At 33.9% G+C, this 23,064-nt stretch overlaps 2 protein-coding genes across 5 annotated transcripts; one reads left to right on the top strand and one right to left on the bottom strand.

Moving 5' to 3' along the window:
* The first annotated feature begins 5,750 nt into the window (after positions 1-5,750).
* Positions 5,751-10,516, top strand: LOC116104974 (zinc finger protein 4-like). Of its 3 annotated transcripts, none has more exons than XM_031391401.1 (3): positions 5,751-6,048; positions 9,212-9,300; positions 9,390-10,516. In XM_031391401.1, the coding sequence occupies exon 3, from the start codon at positions 9,495-9,497 to the stop codon at positions 10,269-10,271; it is 777 nt and encodes a 258-aa protein (XP_031247261.1). In that variant the 5' UTR covers positions 5,751-6,048; positions 9,212-9,300; positions 9,390-9,494; the 3' UTR covers positions 10,272-10,516. The 3 variants fall into 3 exon arrangements, with proteins under 3 accessions (XP_031247261.1, XP_031247262.1, XP_031247260.1); XM_031391402.1 differs by having other exon boundaries at positions 9,212-9,273; XM_031391400.1 differs by lacking the exon at positions 9,212-9,300.
* Positions 10,517-11,228: 712 nt separating this feature from the next.
* Positions 11,229-16,095, bottom strand: LOC116104970 (ribose-phosphate pyrophosphokinase 1). 2 transcript variants are annotated; one of them, XM_031391395.1, is made up of 9 exons: positions 15,959-16,095; positions 15,696-15,863; positions 15,360-15,608; positions 15,077-15,220; positions 14,457-14,624; positions 13,883-13,952; positions 13,634-13,715; positions 12,014-12,173; positions 11,229-11,514 (listed from the first exon to the last, which is right to left on the bottom strand). In XM_031391395.1, exons 1-9 carry the CDS (start codon positions 16,049-16,051, stop codon positions 11,476-11,478), a joined length of 1,173 nt encoding a protein of 390 aa, XP_031247255.1. In that variant the 5' UTR covers positions 16,052-16,095; the 3' UTR covers positions 11,229-11,475. The 2 variants fall into 2 exon arrangements, with proteins under 2 accessions (XP_031247255.1, XP_031247256.1); XM_031391396.1 differs by lacking the exons at positions 11,229-11,514; positions 12,014-12,173 and adding an exon at positions 13,374-13,519.
* Between the last annotated feature and the right edge of the window lie 6,969 nt (positions 16,096-23,064).

Below are 23,064 nucleotides of genomic sequence, written 5' to 3' on the forward strand. Positions count from 1 at the left end.
GATTTGGTTTGCCTCTAACGAGCAGCGCTTAATGCGACTAAGAGTTAAAACGTTCATCACTTTTACTCTTGGTCGCTTAGAGATTACAGGATCGCTTAGAGATCTTGTACGAGGCAGAATCAACATCTGCACATCTAAGATCGCTAAGCAACGTTATATCGCGTAAGCATTCATCGCTTTTACTCAAGCAATACTAAACAGCTTAAGCCAAACAGTAAAAGCATCAAATCGGCTTAAGCGATACAAACGATCGCTTAAGCGATCTTAGGTTCAGCAAGTATAATACCTTTTCTTCAGCAGCCTCCTCTATTGGACGGCCTACTCCTCCTCCTCGCTCGTCTGAACTCTCGACGGATCCTCTTCTCGCTGAATTCTGCCGGTCCTCTTCCTTTCAGAAATGTTGCGCCTGTTCTTGTCTTGTTGTGCCGTCGTTGTCTCCGCTGTTGGAACACCTTCACTGATCGGAGGATACACTGGAGACAGCACATGAACTGCTTGGGCGGCCGGACTTATGATTCGAGAGGCAGTTAGGTTTCTCCTCAATGTGATGTCAGCCATGGTTTTAAGAAGAAGAAACTTTTAGGATTGAATTGGGTGTGAAAATTTGCCGGAATGTGGATGTTATCGCGGGAAATTGCACAGAATGCGTTTAGGGATGAAGATATCGCATTTTTGCCTTAATTGGTTTCGATTAGCGATTTGAATGGGTGGGGCTCTTTTCAAATTTCAAAATTTTAAAAAACGTTCATTAATTATTTGTCTTATATGTTTAATCTTTTCATTTTAACACCATTTTACATGTTTAATGGATCTAACTGTGCCACGTCAGCTTCTCTAAATAAAAAAAAAAATGAAAACAGTTTCAAGGCCATTTTCTTAACGCGAAACCTTGGGATGGCCGTGTCAGTAAATATTCGTCTCAATACACTTCCGATGTAACAATCATACCGTTCTAATAGCCTTGAATAGGTTTTACATTGGGCTAGTGTTACAACTACACGATGGGTATAAGGTGCTCCAGTGATCTCAAGTTTAAGGAAACATGCACACAGCCATGTAGAAGATTTATTTCACAGACCACTGAGGTTACCATTCTATGTGGAATTCCTCTAGTGGGTCAGTCCGGTGAACTGGCCTATAACAAAGCACCCATGTGTTGTACCAGGTTGTCACTAAAACAACATTGACAAGTGAGATCAGTCACTAACTTTCGACAAGCTCGTCAACACTATGATACTACTGTATTACCTGTGCCCTTAGTTCGAACAATACTGGGCTATGATATTTCTAGAATGACTACCATATGTGATCCTAGGGTTCTCACTATCGAGTTGAACACTTGATACTCTCATCATAGTTCTACCATCTTAAGGAAATATATAAATACATATAATTATGAATTACATGATGTAGAAAAAAAATTTCTTTTTATTGATAAATAACATGATTTACAAGAGTCAATATTCAATAATTGATTGGATCTAGGCGCAATCTCTAACACCTACACTATAAATTCACATCAAAATCCAAAAACACAATGTATATGTTGGTAAAAAAATAGGGATAAAACCATTCAATCCTCTAACAATCTGATCAGAAAGTAGTTAAACTTTTTTCTCCTAATGATAAAAAGAAAATTATAACATAACCAAAAAGATTAATATTGAGATCAAAGTTTGTAATCCTTGATTGTCTATAACCAAACAAAAGGGCAATCAAAAATGACACCCAATAAAGTCTTCAATTAAAATCGGCCATATCATTCAATCAGCTTCCCTTAAAAAGCACACATCCAACTTCACTAAAGCTTCTAATCAAAACAATTTCATCTACAAAATCATAATTTCCAAAAAAAAAAATCCTCACCTATTCTTCAACAAACAGACGTAGAAACCTAGTAAGAAACAACCAAAGCCAACAACTTTACAACACAAAACTAAAAACAAAGCAATACCTTACAACATTCAACATAAAAATAAATAAAATTTCCATAAGACATAAATAAATAAATTGGTAAGAGGAGAATACCTTTTTTTTTTTTCTTCACCCGATTTTCTTCTCTTCTTTTATCTTTTTCTTCTTTCTTTTTTAATTCCTTTTGGGGGGCATGGGCTTCACTAGTTTGAATTTGAGCTGTTGTAGTTTGGGTTTCAGTTGTTGAGGGTAGGCCTGGTCAATGTTTCTTCAATTTTTTTCTTTTAATTCCAAGCCTACCCTCACAAGGCCTAGGTCCACCCCTGGCTACTACAACAGTTGAAAGGGTGTTCATTGTAATGAATCTTGTGAAGAATAGTTTGCGTAATCAAATGGGAGAGTGGATGAACAATTGCTTGGTGGTTTACATTGAAAATGAAGTTTTTGCTACAATTCATAATGAAGTTATCATTGAACACTTTCAGAATATATCGAAGCGGAAAATCATGTTAAATTGAAGATCTTCAGGTATACCATTCTAACTTGTTTTCATCTTTAAATAATCAATATTCATATATTCAGATCTTCAAGTATACCATTCTAACTTTATTTTTTAATCAGTATGTAGAGGATGTGCAGATCTTTAATCTAGACGATTAAGTTTTGATTTTAACGGCTAGATTTGGAGTTATACAGCTTGAAGTTTGACTGCTTCTGTGGTGATTTTAATCAATCTCTTTGTAAACTTTTATGTATTTTACTTGTGTTAGAGTTGTGATTGAGCTCTAAATTTGTGTGGAATTTTTTTGTTGGATTGTGGTTGCTATAAACTCATTTAATTATATTGGATTTAAGTGGATCGTTAGATTCTCGTGGTTTTTTACTCTTTTCACATTGAAGAAGTTTTTCGGAGTAAAATTTTTCTTGTGTTTCCTTGTGAATTAGATGTTATTTTCAATACATTTACTCAAGGTTTTGCTTCTCATAGATTTATTCAAATAAGAAAGTATTGTGTTATTGCATTCTTTCTTTTCAGCTTCTTGATATTGTAATATTCCTTTTTCTCAAGGTTTGTTGGTTTTTTAAAAGTTTTTACTGGTTGATTTACAAACAATGGCATATGTCGCGGAGGGGGCGCCTCAACAAAAATCCTGGGTCCACCACTAGCCTTCAAGGGATTCAAGGGAGGTAATTGATTAAATAGGAAACCTTAGAGAAGTTGTTTGAGGATTTCTATAACAATCGGTGGGAGATTGGGTTTTTGTCAAACCTTAGGGGAGTTAGCTGATAATAGGTCGTTATTTTATGTCTAGAGGGTTTGGGAAATTACTAGGNAGTAGACACTTTTAACCTTTGCCCAACTATGGCCATATTTGGGCCTGTCCCCCATTACATACTGCATCATCCTGTCATCAAACTTAAAATCATTAGGGATGCAGTCCAAGTCTTCTGTGCCGGATTGTTTTTGCTTGGCTCCTTTTGCTACAGATGTACCAATGCCCTTTTTCAATAAATTGCGATATGTCGATACTAGTGTTTGGCCAAAGGCCACATCGGTGATGGCACAATCGGGATACAGTAGATCACTATTGCTGGTTTGTCGCAGCCTCATCAGTGCCAATACCTAATCGATGTGCTACATCAAATAAAAACAACATGATAAGTATACAATACCTCATGGAAAACATAAGCAAAAATAACTCATCGAGTCGTGAAGCCAGCTGTCCATCATCAAAATCTTTTCAAACCAATCCCGAGAATAATCCTCGGTCTTACACTTCACAAGGGCATCACTTCCGGATTCATTGTAATAGGCGTAGAAGGGTTTTTTCTTTTCCTCCTCTATTGGCCTATACAAATCGACAGTGGACTCCGTTTTTGCTTGCCCGCTTCCTCCCCCTTCCTCCATTTGTACATCCCCGCTTCCTTCGCCTCCCGCCTCAACCTTCTCCATTATAACTGCCCCACTTCCTCCAGAAACCTCTTTAACCCCCTCAATTTTGGATTCTTCCTCAATTTTTTTCTTTGTTTTCCTCTTAATTCCACGTGTTAGTACAGTGTAAGGCAATTTCACAAACCTGCTCTTCTGGCTCTCTCTTTTCAGCCCAAGTTGCACTTTAACCGCCTTTAATACTCCACTAACTTCCTCCTCCACCCAAACAACTTTCTTTGCCACCTTATCCACTTTCTCCTCCACCCTTTTCAACTGCTCTTCCATCTTATCAAACAAACTCTTTATGAGGTCAACCACCTCACTCTCCTGACCTCGACGCCTCGGCAAAGCGATACTTGTTGTACCGGTTTACTGAGGCATACGAACCTCTTCCTCCCTCTCACCGATTGCGGCTTCATCCTCCTCGGCGTCAACCACATTCTCAAGCAGTGGCCCTGCAACTGCCCTCACATGTGTGACCCCTTGTAGGTCCCGCGTCAGGCGGTCTATCCCTTCATCCCTTTGATCCTCCAGTGCTCAGAAAGATGTGACATAGTGCTGTTGCGTTTCACCCCCAGTAGGGGTGAGGAAGGGACGGACNCCTAGTATAAAATTTTTAAATAGTTATATGTCTAAATGCTCAATAGTATAATGATAGGTACACACCTATATTTATGGCAAACTTTGAGGGTACTTTGTAAGTAATCCGGTGTATTATTCATCCTATATTGAAATACAAGTTATATATATAAAGAAAGAAAGAAAGCGAATAGCTATATTTATAGATGTGCTAGGGACGTGCAGAGAAGGGTGATGAATGAAAGGCGACCCCATGCACTGTGAAGTCATCTTAATATTCATGGGAGTAAACGACATGTTCCCACCCAAGGTTTGACGAAATCCTAAGTTGGTACGCCAAGTTCCATTTATTCCATATTCCCACCTCTAAAATAACATTGTTAACATTTTTTTGGGTAGTGAGGATGCAATTACCATAATTCCCTTAACCCTTAACCCTAAATTAATAAATTATATTTTAGCCCCTAAATTACTAAAATTATAAAATTAACCATCTCGTTTTGAAATTCCTTCAATTACACCCTCAGTGACTGCACACCGTCTCGATTTTCACTGGATCTAGGCTGTTTCCGATGACGGCAAAACCCCTGGTCACCTCCATCAGCTTCCCTATCGTTTTTCGTCCAAAACCCCTCTGATTCCCGACTCATTGACCTCTCCAATCGACGACGTCGTCAGGGTTAGGTTTTCATCATTCTTCGCCGAATTCTGGCGATGAAAATCTAATTCGACGTCACCACTACAACCAGCATCTCCTAATCTACAAAACCCCTATGTCCCAGCAACCGTTTAGTGGTCATTCCCCGGTGGAGATCAACGAACACTAGCCGCATGTGGCGGCTGTCGTGGCTGGCAATCGACGAGTGATAAGGGGTTGTCAAGGGTACGGTTTTGTAGAGGGGAGGATGAGGGTTCGAATGGTGGTGACAAGGGTGATTTTGGGTGGAAGAATCGCCGGAAAAAGGCGAAAAACGTCGACGATGAGGTTGGCTAACGTGTGCCGGAACTTTATCAGGGGCTGCGATCTGCTAATGTGCGCCTCCTCTGTGAAATGACCAATTTACCCCTGAGTCGTTATATCTAACCATTTTCCGTTACTTTAAGGGTAGGAATATGGAATAAATGGAACTTGGTGTACCAACTTAGGATTTCGTCGAACCTTCGGTGGGAACATGTGGTTTACTCTATTCATGGAGACTACTTTTGAAGTGGAAAGAGAGAGAAAGAGATAGAGAAAGATTCTTTTAAGTGACTATCAACTCCCTTCTTTCTATTCTATGTACTTATCCCCAAGTTGCACGCAGAGCAGTTTGTTTGATATCCAGGAAATTCATCATCCATTAAAGTAAAAGAACAGTACATTTTTAGTTGGACTTTAAGATAACCTTTTCCTTTGTTAATTTTATCCCAACACCAACACTTCTTCCTTTTTCTCTGACTTCTCTGACGTCGCACCACTGTCTCCTCTTCCCCTTCCTCTCTCTCTCTCTCTCTCTCTCTCTTTCTTTTCCTAACACGCTTCCCATTTATGGTGTCTTTGTTTTTTAATGATCACCCTTAACACTCCACTCAACTTCATTTCAACATTTCCATTACCACTACTTCAACTTCTTATGCTGATGGTATGACCCTCTGTTTCTTTCTCACCTCTTAATTACTTATTTGTTTTTTAAACACTCACCCTTCTCTTTCTTTTATTTTCTGATTCTGGGGTTATCATGATGTAGATGCATGTTCTCCAAATGCTTTCTGAATTTTAATATCTTTGGAATGTCTGCCTTTATACTATAAATTGTTCTAATGTCTTTTGAATTTTCATTAAACATCATATGTTGCTTATAATGGAACCTTAATTTTCTGTAAATATAGCTGGACTAAGATAAATGATGTGTTTTTGTGTATTACTTTGTGCTGAGTTCTTGAATTCTCTTACCTTGATGGATTGTTGTTTTCATTTTTCTGTCTCTCATGCCTATTGTTGAATTTCACTCTGCAAATCTTCTAAGCAAAATTATATTTAGCACCTTTGCTGCAACTTTTGTTTTTCTTGCTTTATTCTCTGGGATTCCTTTAATTCAAGTTCATTAACTGTCTAATTTATGTTTGCTTGTTTTTAAACTTATGTGAAAAATTAACTTTAAAATCTTAAACTAGGGAATTGAAGTTTAGATTGATAATCTGTGAGATACTTGCTTTTCTCCTCCATCAATTTGATTTTTGTTTGGTGCTGCAGTACATTCTATACTGCATTTTCTTTTGTAAAATTAATTTCTGTGAACTTTGAGGAGTAGTCTTTCTTTTCTGTTGCTATTTCATAAGTTTTTGTCACATATTGTACATCATTCTCAAGAATCAAATATCCTCCACACTTTTACTGTTCTTTTAACACAAATTATAACTTTCCGAACCCTATGTACATCTTGATTGTGCAACGCATAATGATCATGTATCAATAATTTAAACTACCTAACTCTATTATGTATCAATGACAGATGAGATTGGATCTTTGGTCCTGTATTTTAGGAATTTTTCTCTGATTAGACCATCACAAGCAATAAGTTTTCAGACTTGGGACTTGTTTAGGTTAAAAAATTGTTAATTTTGAGTATTTTTTCATGCCACTTTAAGTAGTTTATGTGCTTCATATACTTGGTTTGCTGATTAAAGTAGAGTAGTTATAGCTTTGAACAAGTGACCTTATTTGTTGCGAGTATGAAGTTCCTTAGTTTCCAGGCTCTGTGTCTCGTTTATTCCTCAGTAGTAGCTTCCAATTTCTCTATCAGTCAATAACTATCAGCAGTTTTGGTCATTGAGCCTCCTCTACTGCTCATTCTGTTGGTATTAACTATTTTTCTTACATACTTTTGCTCATTTGCCATGTTATTGAAATTCTTGTATGTTAGGAGATTCGGAAATATTAAAAATTAGAGTTTATTTTCTACTGATTAATAAACAAAACAGAGGAATTGACTTTCTGTAGTTCTTCTAGCAACCTGCCATTTTTCTAGAGGAAGGGGAAATGTGGTGTTCATTGTATTGAAGCAACTTTATAAATTTCAGTCGTTGCTTTATGTCAAGCCACTAACTAGCACTTTGTGTGTGTGTGTGTTTTTTCTCTCTTTCATTATTGCGATATTATCCTGAGTGCAATATGTTCTGTGTTCCTTCCTTCAAATTTTTTTTCGCTTTTAGCGGGTGAGAAAATATTAGAGAATGAAATTTCAGTGTCCTAACAAACCAACAGAAACCACTGAAAATTTGTTCATGATAGATGGTTCATTTCCTCTAATAATTGGGAACTCGTATTATGAAGCTTCAACTTTCCTGCATCCCAATATTCTCACATATCAGACTAGAAGGATCCCCTTTCTCCCTACCAAAAGTATTCCTATTTCTCTTTTTTGCAAATAAGATGTATGACTGCCCAAATTCCAGCGCTCTCACCATGAATCAAACAGTTTCACATTCATTCGCTATGTAGCTCAAGATATCTCAATACCCATCCTACTTTATTATATTCCGACTAATTGAGTGTTTCCTCTAAATAGTAGAATACACCCTTCTATTTTACCACTGTTTAAATGATGGATTCTACCATGCTGTGGTATATTACAGTGTACTGTTTTTTGGAACACTTGATGATCTCAAAACTAACTAAACCACGGGATTCTAAATGTCTCTTGTTTATTGGTAACATGCCCGAGTATTGCCCTATCAAATGCCGTAAAAAGCTTGGCCTACATTACTGGACACCAAGTTGTTATCATTGAGACGATTAAGTCCAGTCCTAACAACTGCCATTAGACAACACAGATAGGATCAAAACTAAGGAAATTAGGGAAGTATTTCCATATCTCTCAGTTACCAAAAATTAATTGTTGGCATTTGCTTTACGATAGTTTTGTGTTGCTATAAGTTTCTCTAGATCCAGGAATACTCATCTAGAATTTAGATATCCATAAAGCTTCCGTTTTGCACTTGATGCTCTTGACGCAATTAAAGACTTGTTATAGCAACACTCTTAACATGCCTGTGCATTGCTGCAATATTCCCAGTCTCTCAAATATTTTGAATAAATGTTTGATGCATATGGACAGAGTGAGGGAGAATTCTCAAAGCACTTGTGTCACACCTTGAGGTCTTTCATTTGCTTAATGTATGGATATCATATTTTAAATAAAATATAAAAGTTCTTGTTAAAAAATCCTTTCATTGGTACTGCATCTGTCTGCTTTTGCTTTTCAATATTTTGAAAATATAGAAAAAGAAACGTAACAATAAGATATGTATGGTTTTCCCCACTTTCTCTTGCCCTTGTGAGCATTGGTTTCAAATGATTTAATAGAGTGGCATATAGTTCTTTTCTATTCTGGTTTCAGCAGGCAGGAACACAGTTTGTTTGATCACTGCACATACAATATATAATTCTGCTGAAAATTATCTGTTACATATATGTGGTTGAATATGAATTTGTCTACTTAATGAACTTATTCTCTGGAAAATATGTACCAGTAATTTTTCTTTCTGTTAGAATTCTTCTTTAACGATTAGAGAATGATATGTGGTGAAGACATTATTGTCGCCAAATAGAAATTATTTGAGGTTTCCTTTTTATTTTATGCTTTTTTGTTGTTTTTGTGTACAGCCTAATTTCCTTTTTTTAATTATAAAATTCAAAATGAAGTGTAAAATTGCTAGTCTTCCTCTGCAGTTGTTCTCTTCCTAAATCATTTTATTGATGTATCTTAAGTGTATGTAATAATCATCTATCTATTTTTCATGCAGTTGCAAGCATTAACGGTTTTGTTTCAAGTCCTTCTAAAACTCAATTCATTTCTATATCAAAGGTTGCATTGAGCGTTGATTTTCCAATTGTAATGTCCTGCTCGCAAGACGTTGCCTTCTATGTTAGTAATTTTAAATTGCAATGAACTAAGCATTCATCATATCTTGAAAAATGCAGATGAACATTATGTAAATGCAGCAAAAGATTATTCGGACTTCACCATTCTGGCATTGCATATCTAGAATGTAATCTAGCTCTTCGCCTCAAAATTTCAATTCAACCATGAACCCAGAAATTGACCTTGAAGTGGAAGCTTTCTCTGAAAATGATTCTGATGTTAGCAGCCAAGTAGCTTCCAACCTATCAAACCAAGAAAATTCTGCAACTCCCTCCAATGACAGCCTCACTAACTCATCCAATCTCACTAATCCTTTAGAGATTCAATCAAATTCAGATCCAGTTTTACTTGATTTAACTCTTTGCTTCAATAACAATGAGTCAGGAGCAAGGGATTCTGTAGGACTTTCATTGTCGAGCACAAGTGAGAGTAGCAATGAACCTGTCACTCAAACTACGGCAGCAGCCATTCCGCGAGTGTTTTCCTGCAATTACTGTCATCGAAAATTCTTCAGCTCCCAGGCACTTGGTGGCCATCAGAATGCACATAAGAGAGAAAGAACACTTGCAAAACGAGCTATGCGAATAGGGATATTTTCTGAGAGGTACTCCAGCTTAGCATCTCTGCCTCTTCATGGCTCTTCCTTCAGGTCTTTGGGGATCCAAGCTCATTCATCAGTGCATCAACACTATACACCACCCGTGCGATCACCAGATGTTAGGAGCAATGCAAGATTTGAACACAGGTATCCTGGTCTCCCAATATTCGTGGAGGATGATGAGGCAGAGTTGTTATGGCCAGGTAGTTTCCGTCAGGTAGCTGAGGCGGGCAATACTCATCCAAGTTTTACAGCAGCAGGAAGTTCAAGTATGAATTTTTTGGAAGTTGCTCCAGCAGTGAACTTGGATAATTCTGCACCTGATCTCACACTCAAACTTTGACCAGTTTGTGTATTCTTACTGGCTTTGGCAGCTCTTATATGTCATTCTCTCTTTGTACAAAGAGATGTGCATGTGCCAGGAAGAGCCTTTTTAGTACTTTTCATGTTGTAATACTTAAAGCTTGCTAGTGTATAAGGGCTTTGTAAGGGTTCTTCTAGAGCTCCTCTGCTTGTCATGATCCATGTAATTGACTGATACTTTTGCAGATTTGTCAAGTAGATTGAATAAAAGACCATAATTTCTTACTTCCGTTCAGTTCTTTATTTGCTTCAGTGATTGTGTACGCTGAAAAATCAGTTCTATTAACTTACTCCAATCTTTGTGTAGTGAACAAACTGTAGTTTTTCAGCCCTCATGGAATTTCATTGGTGTATAAATTCTCATAATGCAACCTTAATTCTTAACTTAAAAATAACATATAAGAAATACACAAGATGATACTTGATGATATTGGGAGCGAAACCAAAGTCTTAAGGGTTACATATTTTGTAACGTTTCTAAACAGTTGATCATGGATATCCTGTTATACATCTAGGAAATCAAAATCCCTGGGCCAACCACTTTCATGGTTTTCAAAAACAAATAAAAAGATAAAATTATCCAACAAAACTCACTTACTTTCTAATGAAACAAGTTAGGATCAATTTCACACACAATAAAGGGGCGATAGCGAGCTAATATGGTAGAAATCTCCACAATCAAATGATAACATTTCACTGAGAATTTGGTACACTTGTACCAATCACAATCGTCTTGGGGATGCCTAGGAGTAAGATCAAATCATACAGCAGATTAGAAAACTTTCATTCATGCAGAAAATGCTCATTTAATATACTACATAAGCATAAGCAAATTGCAGTAAGTTCACAAAATATTAATGATATCCAAAAATTGAAAATTTATCATACAAAAAAATTCGACATTCAACTCAAAAATAAAACAGAAATTATACATCTGTTTCCTTTCACTCTTTTAACATTTCCCGTAAACAAGAATCTCTAAGATTTGTACAGAATTCAATTGAAGTAACTAAAAACCTGCCTATTGAACCACATAGTAATAAAGCTTTGAACACAAACAACTAAAAGATTCAGCCCCTCTGATGAGAAAATTATGATTTTGCTATAGGTTCACAGTTATGTTATCAAGGAGATAGCAAAATTGCAATAGTGAAGCTGAATTTTAAACCACCGATGTAAATTGATCAGTCAATGCCCAAGCTCGAATAGGGTTCATAGCCACCCTGACAATCAGAAAAGATCCGAAATGAATCTACTCCCAGCACTACCATCTTCAAAGTGAATGATAAATCTATGTACAAATTATCGCAACTCCTCAAACTAAAGAAAATTCCAGCTAAAATATATATAGTAACATTATTATTGAGATTACCACTGGACAAGCCAGACAATGAGCAATTAACACATTCAATAAATCCTTCAAAAATTGGGCAGGATTACAAATTTACCAGGCTTTTTTTTAATTTTTTAATTTTTTTTATTTTGTTGCTCAAACTTTTTATTCTCTTCTATATCAAATGTAGGGTTCAGAAATTTCAGCTAATCAATATAGGCAATCCTTGTATTCCTCGCTAAAGAATGGAATGAAAGCAAACAACTGAGAGCACATCAACCAAATCATGAATGGAGAAAGAATGAATTAATTTCATTTTCTATTTTGGTGGCATGAACAAATTTCATAAGTTCTGTACTAATCCAATTTTACTGAAAAATGCTACTCACTGAGCAGTCATCATGAACACGCCATATGGTCTCCCCTAGAAGATTCGCAACTGATAGGATAGTCAGCTGAGGAAAATAGTTCTGCTCCAACACAGGAATGGTATTTGTGATGATAACTTCTTGAAACAGGCCGCTTGACAACCTCTCTATTGCAGGAGGACTGTAGATAAGCAATAAATAAATACAATTTTTGGTACAAACAATTACAATGACTTTTTTATTATGCGAAGTCCAAGTCTTGTCATTCAATAAAATCATAATCAAATTTATAGAGGAAACTAGCAGTGTTTTCATATATATATATAATGAAAATCATATTTGAAGCATTTAAATAAAATAAAAAATTCGTTGTTGTATTCTAGTAGTCAGCTAATCTCCCAAGTAAATTTGTAGTTTTCACCTACTCCAAAAAGATGGTAAAGCGACTTTAACCCCCCATGCATTAAAAAATTTAACTAACAGCATAATTTCAAAACTACTGTAGTTGGTTGACTAATTTACTAACCGAGCATCAAAATTACTAAAAGAAGCATCAATAAATAGATATATAAATTTTAGCATTTTATGAGGACCATAACTTAACACATAATTTTACATCAAATTTAAACCTTTGGAGTAAAACACAAAATGAAGGGTGAAGAATTATTATCATGTCATAGTAATTTCTTTTTGTCTATCCAAATTATAAATTTTAGCATTTTATGAGGGACAAGATCAACCCCATAACTTTACAAATATATTTACATCAAAATTAAGACTTTGGATTAAAAAATAATGAAGGGTGAAGATTTATTATCATTATCTCATAATTATCTCTTTTTCTCTTATCCTAGTTATTTCTTCAATATCTCTTTCATATATCTTCTCTTTCCTATTTAATTCACCTATATTCTCTCTCCTATTTATTTTTTTCATTATTTTCTCCTTTCCTATTATCATCAACCTGAAGAAATATAATCATTCTTCTTTTGTTTCTTTACATTTTTATATTTAAACTAGTTAGCAATATTACTATAGTGTTTATTTGCAATAATTCATTCTCATAAATATATGCTTTTAAAGAATAGTAAGGTATATGATAAATTATTTATTTTAATTGCTAGACCAAGGAATTCATTTTATTTTATTTTTTTACTTTATCTCTATTAGCTTAGATAAGGAAAATAATATAATGATGAAAAAGATAATCAAATAATCACTATCTATCTTGGTTCGACTTACAGTAAAAACCTAGCATCAAATTTGTATTAACGAAGGCTAAAAATATTTTGATATCATAAAAAAGTATTTTATAATTATGAAGTGTATTCAGCATCAATGAAAAGGAAAAAAAAAATGTTTTAGTTAAGAAAGAGTTGTGAGGTTTAAGGAGAGCGGAGAGAGAAGTGAAAAGGAAGGAAAGATCAGAGAAAAAGAAGAAAAACATTAAATGCAATCATAAGTAGTTGTGCGTATTTACTGTTCCGATGTCATTAAATTTCTTCTATATCTGAGCCATAGATCATTCTGTAATCCAAAAGATTAAATTTGATGTAACAATATCTGTAACCTAAGGGGCTATTTATCTTGCCCCTTCTATAAAGGAACAAAAGATGATCTTAGACTTAAGGATCCAGGTACCTGAAAACAGCATGGGTAGTGCAAGCATAGACTTCCCTGGCCCCCTCTTGATGTAACAGAGCTGCACCTTTGGCAATTGTTCCTGTAACCCAAAAACCAATTAGTCACTTAGAAAAAGAACAAATAGCAGTGATCAGGATGATAACATTAGAAAATAAAAGGAAAGATACTATTTAAAATAAATCATCTGTTGCATGCTTTTCCTATTTAATGAAAACGGAAAGCAATTAGATTTTGTGCGAAGCTGACCAGCTGTGTCAATCATGTCATCCACCATAACTGCCACCTTTCCCCGCACGTCACCAATCAAATTCATCACCTGCAAAACAAGATCAAGCACATGATAGGAACTTCAATAGAAATCAATCAACAAAGCAATTCCAACAATTCCTGAACACACCAAAATAACAACAGAAACAATTATATGTATATATTGATCTGAAATGAGAAACAAAGATGCAAGAATATCCAAAAAGAACAATAATAAGCAGTAAAATAGGTACTAGCAATTCGAGGAGCTAGTCGCCTCCCCCCAACATTCCCAAAAGTGATAACATGCCCTGTTCATGGTTTTCCCCCCCTTATATACACAAGTGGAGTCACATAATATCCCTTCTTGGGTCCATGTGGACTATTCCCCTAACTAACTCTTATTTGTCCCTATTGTCCCTTTCCTTCTTCTTCTTGTAAATCTTGGTTATAGGTGGTCTATCAGCACATATAGGTATAGAAATATTAAAAACACTACTTTTTATCATGGGAAATCAGGATATTGTATTAACCCATTTGAGGCACAAGAAACTGCATATGAAGAGAATCTGACCTCCGCAACATTATGCCCATGGCGCCTTTTATCAACAATGGCTAGAGGTGCATCAGATAGTTTTTTGGCAAAAGCACGTGCTCTCGCAACACCCCCAACATCAGGTGAGACCACTACCAAATCATCAGAACATATAGTCTTGCTGGCCAGGTAGTCAAGTATCACTGGCTAAAGTTCACAAAGAGATAAAGAAGGACAATCATTAGCCACTGTCAACATTACAAGAGGAAATGAAAGAAACATAAGAGTATCATTTATTTTGATTGTTCATACATGTGAGAATGCATTAAGTATTTTCACACACTAAATTATGCCATGAAAGCAACAAATTTAGCTTTGGCAGTAACAACTTAATAAGTTAACAGCTAAATAAACCCAATTATAATAAACTGACATACATAAGAAAGAAGTCATATCATTTATACTATAGCCTTTTCTGAAGGAGCAAACTTATCTATATTCAATTCTGTACCATATTTTTTAGGTCCTCAACACTCCCCACCATTTAACACTTGAGATAATGCCCAAGTATTTTGAAATTGTCTTCATTTTCTAGCATCAACCCCTATGAATACTGAGGACTAAAACCCAAACAGAAAAACAAGAAAACTGATTATTACCTGACCATAGACATGATCCACAGGAATATCAAAGTAACCCATTGACTGCCCAGAATGAAGATCACACGCAAGAACACGGTTTGCACCGGCCTCTGTTATTAAGTTTGCAACAAGTTTGGCGGCTATAGATTCACGCCCTTGAGTCTGAAAACAGTAGCACACCAATATATGAAACAAATATTGAATTTGAGATTATAAAATCTCCCTAAAATGACTTCCACAACATGGATCATATAATGCAAATTGCCACTCACTCGGTGGATGTAATATAACCCTTTTATACCTTTCTATCAGCACGAGCATACCCAAAATACGGAATAACAGCAGTAATATTTTTGGCGGAAGCCCTACGACAAGCATCTATCATTATAAGAAGCTCCATAAGATTCTCATTAGCGGGAGGACAAGTGGGTTGTACAAGAAACACATCACAACCTCTAACACTTTCTTGTAACTGAACATAAATTTCCCCATCAGCAAAACGTTTTATCTTAATCTTTCCAAGCTCCAGACCCATGTAACAAGCGATTTCCTATTCAATACAAAAATCAAAATAACCCATTACGTATCACCAAATTAACACAAATAAATTTGTCAACCAATTTGAGTTAATATAAACCTGAGAGAGAGCGGGATTAGCGGTGCCAGAGAATATACGAAGCCTAGTATCGTTGGTGTTTGACGAAATGTCTAAATGAGATTTTGAAGCCAAAACATCGTTATTACTGAACATGGGGGTGCATGGCTTTCCATTCTCAAACTTCAAAGATTCAGCAACATTACATCTCTAACAAGAGAAAAATAGATATGTAAACAAACAAAATCAAAGGTAGAGAAAGAGGATAAGAAATTAAGTGGGAAGGGAAATTGAAAGCTACTCACGACGCGATGTTGAAAAGGGATGCGAAAGCCAGTCTTGTTGCGGAGGAAACTCAGGCTGGTTGGGGAAGTGGAAAAGTGAAGAAGAGAAGTCATTTTTTATGAGGATTTTTGAAGAGAAGAAAGGAGAATCAAAATGGGTTTTTGGTCATGGCTTCAGACTTCTTAGCTGTAGGGTAAAGAAGACAATTGAAGAATCGGTTCAAGTTGTGCATATATCTTCTATCACCTTTTTTTGGTTATTCACTAATTTGCAATTTATTTATTTTTAAGATTTAAGAGAATTTTGAAAACTAAACACCAGATTTTGAATTTTGAAAATAAGGGCAGTTTGGGAATGCTGACCAACTTTGAAAATGATTTTCAATGTGTTTGCTATTTTTATAATTATTGTGATTTTTAAAATCTATGATTGTGTTTGGTGAATTAGATTTTGAAATTATTGTTAGATGTATAATGATAAAAAAAAAAAAAAAAAAGACATTTTATTTCTTAAAGTACTTTTATTTTATATTCAAAATTGGTATTTTGATAAGTATTTAATAAATATTTATTAAAAAATTAAATTAAATAAATCATTACTCATTTAATACAGTAGAACCTCTTTATAGTGATACTCTATATAGGAATAACCTCCATGTAGTCATAAAAACTTTCGGTCCCAACTTGGGTCAGTTATAAATAAGAATAAATTTCATATTGTAATAAGTTATAATTTTTCTAAGTCCCGTCTTAAGGAACTTGCTTCTACATAGTAATAATTATATGAATATTACAAAAAATATATGTTATGTTACATTAAAGGTTTAAGATGAAATAAAATATTTATCTAAAGTTGTTTGGGATAATTATTTATGTTTTAGAGTTTTTACCACGTCTTTTATTAAAGCCAAAATATTTCTAGCTCTCAAACGTGTTTAGAGCTTCTTGGCACGAAACTTTTGGTATTTCCGTACTATCATCCTCAGGATCATCTCCTTTATCTTCTTGTTTAATTACAGTAATGATTAATTTCTTCTTCAGTTAAAGCATATACAACTTATTGCTCATTTGGATGATTAAGGAAGACATTAATATCTATTTGATTAGTATAGTGAAGTTGTCGAATCTGATCACTCAATCTTGCAATGACTCTTTGATATCCATTTCCGTACTATCCTAATGCTACTAAAATTATGAATTGAAATCCTAATAATACCAAAACATGAATTATAAATAAAAAATCAGAACAATAATTTTTAAATCAAAACAATAATTCTTGTAACTACACCTCTATTAAGTTATAACCTCCTCATAAAAATAAATTTAGTTAATCCCAACGTTATGATTATAGAGAGGTTCTACTGTATAATTTACAAGATTCAAAATATTGGATTGGTTGACTTTGGTCAACTAGTAGTCAAACAAGTTAGCCACCGGAGATTGGTGGTCAATGTCAGGAAATGGTGGCACGTTGAAGGCACAGTTGGTTCTATTAGGATCGACGAATCCCCACCTATAGGAATTTATTAATTTCACCAGATTTTGACACCATTTTTTACCACATAAGGCAGCAAAAGTTTCAATCGATTCGTGTTAGGGCTGCATATGAGCCGAGCTGAGCCGAACACTACAGTGTTCGAAGCTTGGTTCGTGAAAATTTGACAAGCTCAAGCTTGAGCTTGGGTTTGACGAGCTCTGAAAACTAGGCTTGAAGCTCGAGTTCGTTAAACATTTTGAGCTCGAGTTCGGCTTGCGTACGACTCGGTTAAGAGTCCTCAATCCAAAGTAATCCACCAACAATCCTTCAAAACAACCTCAATCCAAAGCTAACCCACTAAAGATAACCCCAAAAAAAGGCTAATCGTCACCAACCATTGTCAAATCCAAAGCCAAACAACTGCAAATATATCACTAAAAATTCCACCAGTTGTGAAAGAGAGAAGAAAAGAGAAGAGGAGAGAAAAGAAAAGAAAAGAGAGAGAAGGAAAGAGATGGAAGAGCGAAGGAGAAGAAAGGAGGAAAAAGATGAAGAAAAGAGATGGAGAAGGAAAAAGAAGAACAAAGTGTCGACTGGTCGCTAGAGCAAGAAGATAGGGTTTAGGAATTGGGATAATTTATATAGGATATAGTAAATTAAATTTAACCCCCTAATACTTAAAAAAATAACACTTATATATTTATTATCATTACATAAATTATCATAAATATTTTAAATATTTACATATATATTTTGTATTAACACCCATAAATTCATAGTGGAATGAGGGTTTATTGTAATATATAATCAATATAAATATGTGATTAATTTAAGTTTAATTAAGCTATTATGTCATTAAATTTGTCATATTATATATCACTTGATTATACAATATGTTATGTTCATAAATTTATCATATTATATTTAATTAAGCTATTATATTATTAAATTTGTCATGTTATATATCACTCAGGGATACAATATATTATGTTCATCAATTTACCATACTATATTTAACTAAGCTATTATATTATTAAATTTGTTATGCTATATATAGCTTAATTATACAATATGTTATGTTCATCAATTTACTATACTATATTTATTATTTATTAATTGAAATGTTATCTTATAATATTTAATTATTGATTACATTTGGAAAAATATGAAACTATTATGTTATTGGATTTACTATATTATATATTACTTGATTATACAATTTATTATGTTATTAAATTTGTTATGCTATGTATCATAATAATTTATTACTTTTTAATTAAAATGTTATATACTTATATATTTAATTATTGATCACATTTGGAAAAAAAAAAAAAATCCAAACATATTATATATATAAGAAAAACAAAAGTATCATAATATTTTATTATTGATTACCATTAAAAAAAATTCACCTAAACTAAACCAAACATAATATAAAAAAGAAAGAAAATGAAAACAAAAGTATATAAAAATTATAATAATGCATACCATGTTTTTCGAACATAAACGAACGAACAATCGAACAGATTGTTTGCGAACGGATGAATCAGTCGAACGTATAATGTTTGCGAACATAATCGAATAAACAACNTATGTTATGAAATTACCAAAATGATAGGTTATCATATATTTATTATCATTACATAAATTATCATAAATATTTTAAATGTTTACATATATATTTTGTATCAACACCCATAAATTCATAGTGAAATGAGGGTCTATTGTAATATATGATCAATACATATGTGTGATTAATTTGTTATATATATAATGTGTAATTGTTTATATAAAAAATTATTATCATGCATATATTAATCATAGGTTAAATATGTTGTGAAATTACCAAAATTATAGGTTATCATATATTTATTATCACTACATAAATTATCATAAATATTTTAGATGTTTACATATATATTTTGTATCAACACCCATAAATTCATAGTGGAATGAGGGTCTATTGTAATATATGATCAATACATATGTGTGATTAATTTGTTTTATATATATATAATGTGTAATTGTTTATATAAAAAATTATTATCATACATATATTAATCATATGTTAAATATGTTGTGAAATTACCAAAATTATAGGTTATCATATATTTATTATCATTACATAAATTATCATAAATATTTTAAATGTTTACATATATATTTTGTATCAACACCCACAAATTCATAGTGGAATGAAAGTCTATTGTAATAAATGATCAATACATATGTGTGATTAATTTGTTATATATATATATATAATATGTAATTGTGTATATATAAAATTATTATCATACATATATGAATCATAGGTTAAATATGTTATTAAATTATCAAAATTATAAGTTATATATACATTATTATCTATATATATATTTCGTATCAACACCTATAAATTCATAGTGGTAAGGGTTTATTTTAATATATAATCAATACAAATGTGTGATTAATTTAAGTTTAATCAAGCTATTATATTATTAAATATTTTGTCATACTATATATCACTTGATTATACAATATGTTATGTTTATAAATTTGTCATATTATATTTAATTAAGCTATTATATTATTAAATTAGTCATGCTATACATTACTTAATTATACAATATGTTATATTCATCAATTTACCATACTATATTTATTATTTATTAATTGAAATGTTATCTTATAATATTTAATTATTGATTACATTCAGAAAAATATGAAGCTATTATTTTATTGGATTTACTATATTATATATCACTTGATTATACAATCTATTATGTCATTAAATTTGTCATGTTATGTATTATAATAATTTATTACTTTTTAATTAAAATGCTATATACTTATATATTTAATTATTGATGACATTTGGAAAAAAAAAAAAAAAAATCCAAACATATTATATATATAAGAAAAACAAAAGCATCATAATATTTTATTATTGATTACAATTAAAAAAAATTCATCCAAACTAAACCAAACATAATATAAAAAAGAAAAAATAATAAAAAATATAAATATAAATTATAATAATGCATATCATGTTTTTCGAACATAAATGAACGAACAATTAAACAGATTATTTGCGAACAGATTGATCAATCGGACGTATAACATTCACGAACATAATCGAACGAACAAATCATGTTCGAACTCGATCGAACATATTATCGAACGAATATCAAACTGTTCGCGAATAGTATCGAACAGTTATCGAACGAACATTGAGTTGTTCGCGAACTGTTCGATTCGTTTGCAGCCCTACCTGCGGTCGAACCATTAATTTCATCATCACACACATAAAACTAATTGAATTTTAGTGATGACAAAGGAAAACAAATATTGATATATAGTTTTAATTGTATTTCTTCTATCTCTTTTTGTTGATATTTTTTTTATGTTACATACATATATCGAAAACAGGTTGTTGTTGATTATAACAAATTTTATTTGTATCACAAATATCATCTAATGTTTGTTGCCGAACCATGTAGCTTTAGTAAACCATTTATAGTATGTCGAACCATTATTATTATCCTTAAGAGGGCATTTGGATCATATAATGTTTTATTATAGGGAAATATTATATTAACGGAATAAAATATCACCTTGAAGATTACTGGGAATGTTTAGAAAATGTGTTTGGTTGGTTCGAATAAATTGGTGAATAATATGTTTGGTTGGGAGGATAAATGGGTGGGTATGTTATGTAGATTACTAAATTGCACTCCTTTTTAAATATTAACATAACAGCATTTTTTATTATTATTTTTTGAATAATTTCTTTTAACCCCCAACTCTTCAGATTTAGCAAAAACACCATAGTAACCAAAAACGTTTTAAACTTTATAAAAACACCCCTACCCACCCTAAGCCATTGTCGACAACTAGCCACCACCACTGGCAATGCCACAAATCTGGCTGTGATGCCGGCACTGCCACAGATCTCGCCGTGAAACACTGTCGTTTCACGACCAAAGATCTAGCTGTTTCACGACCAGATTAGTAATCGTTTCACGGCCACATCCTTGGCCGTGAAACGACCATAGATCTGGCCGTGAAACAGTCAGATCTGGCTTTTTTTTTACCATGGATCATAGATCCATGATCGGAAAAAGCCTCACTGGCGCACGACCGACCATATACGGCTGGTCGTACACCATTGTGGCAACTTTTGGCAGCCTCCGACGGCGGTCAACGGTGGTTGCCGATGGTGGCTAATTCTGGGTATAATGGCATTTATGTAAATAATGACAATAACAAGGGCAATGTCGTCCGAAAAATTTAAAAAGTGAGGACAAAAGTGTCTGCATGAGTGATTGGGTGTTTTGTAAATATTGTTGGAAACTATGTATATATAGTCAAGGGTATATATGTAATTGTAGTGTGTGTATATATTTGTTAGGTCATACTGTTGAGAGAATTAAGTCAAATAAAAGTTGAAAACAAAACATGATATCAGAGCTTATCATTTTCCATGAGCCATTTTTTTCAAGTTTTATTATCACTTTCTATTTTCTCAGGTGGATCCTCAATTAAATGGTCTCCCATGTCAATGCTGGACACATATCGTCGGATAATCCACTTCCATTGAATATAATTCATTTTTGCCAATAACTTTCGATAAGTGATTTTGGTGGAGGAAGTGACAATTTCAGTCACCATCTTCTTACCGTCCTCTGCCATACTGTCTAGCAATTGACAATGTCAAATAACTCCTAACTCCACAGATTCACAACAACCTCAACACCAAACAACCCAAGCAAGCACAAAAGCTTCCCAATCTTAAACAACCAGAAAGAGGCTAGCCATAAGGATTCACAACAACTCCAAGCAAACACAAAAGGATTCACAACAACTCCACACTCACCGCACCAAACAACAACAGAGAAGAGAGCAACCAGAGGAGAGATTGCTGGAACAGAACCAACATTCGCTAGAAAGGGAGAAACTGAGAACATAAGTCGTCGGAAAGAGAGAAACAAAGGCCAGATGTCACCGGAGATATCAGAGGAAGTCGAGGTTCGTCGAATAGGTTCATACATCGTCGGAAAGAGAGAAACTAAGGGCAGACGTCGCCGGAGAGAGAGAAACCATGGACAAAGATGTTCAGACGTTGCCGAAAATCGCTGGCCGTCGGAAAACAGAAACAAAGAAATGGGTACAAGGGTTCACGCGTCCCGCTCTGATACCATGTTTTGTTTTCCAGCGGCCGGCGATCTCCGACGACGTCTCAACATCTTTGTCCATGGTTTCTCTTTCTCCGGCGACGTCTGCCCCCAGTTTCTCTCTTTTCGGCGACATCTGCTCATGGTTTCTCTCTCTCCAGCGACATCTGCTCATGGTTTCTCTCTCTCCAGCGACATCTGCATTTAGTTTCTCTCTTTTTGACGACATCTGAACTTGTTCGATGAACCTCGACTTCCTTTGTTATCTCTGACGACATCTTATTGGGATACAGTCCTCCATATTCTGAAGTATCTAAAAGGAGCCCTTGGACGTGGGATTCTTTACAGTGATCATGGTCATAATAAGGTAGAAGGTTTTTCAGATGCAGATTGGGCAGGATCCTCTGTGGATAGACGGTTTGTGACTGGGTTTTGTGTTTTTGTTGGAGGGAATCGTATTTCTTGGAAAAGTAAGAAGCAACCGGTTGTAGCTAGGT

This window comes from Pistacia vera, unplaced genomic scaffold (assembly GCF_008641045.1).
Source record: "Pistacia vera cultivar Batoury unplaced genomic scaffold, PisVer_v2 Contig49, whole genome shotgun sequence".
Lineage (NCBI taxonomy): Eukaryota > Viridiplantae > Streptophyta > Magnoliopsida > Sapindales > Anacardiaceae > Pistacia > Pistacia vera.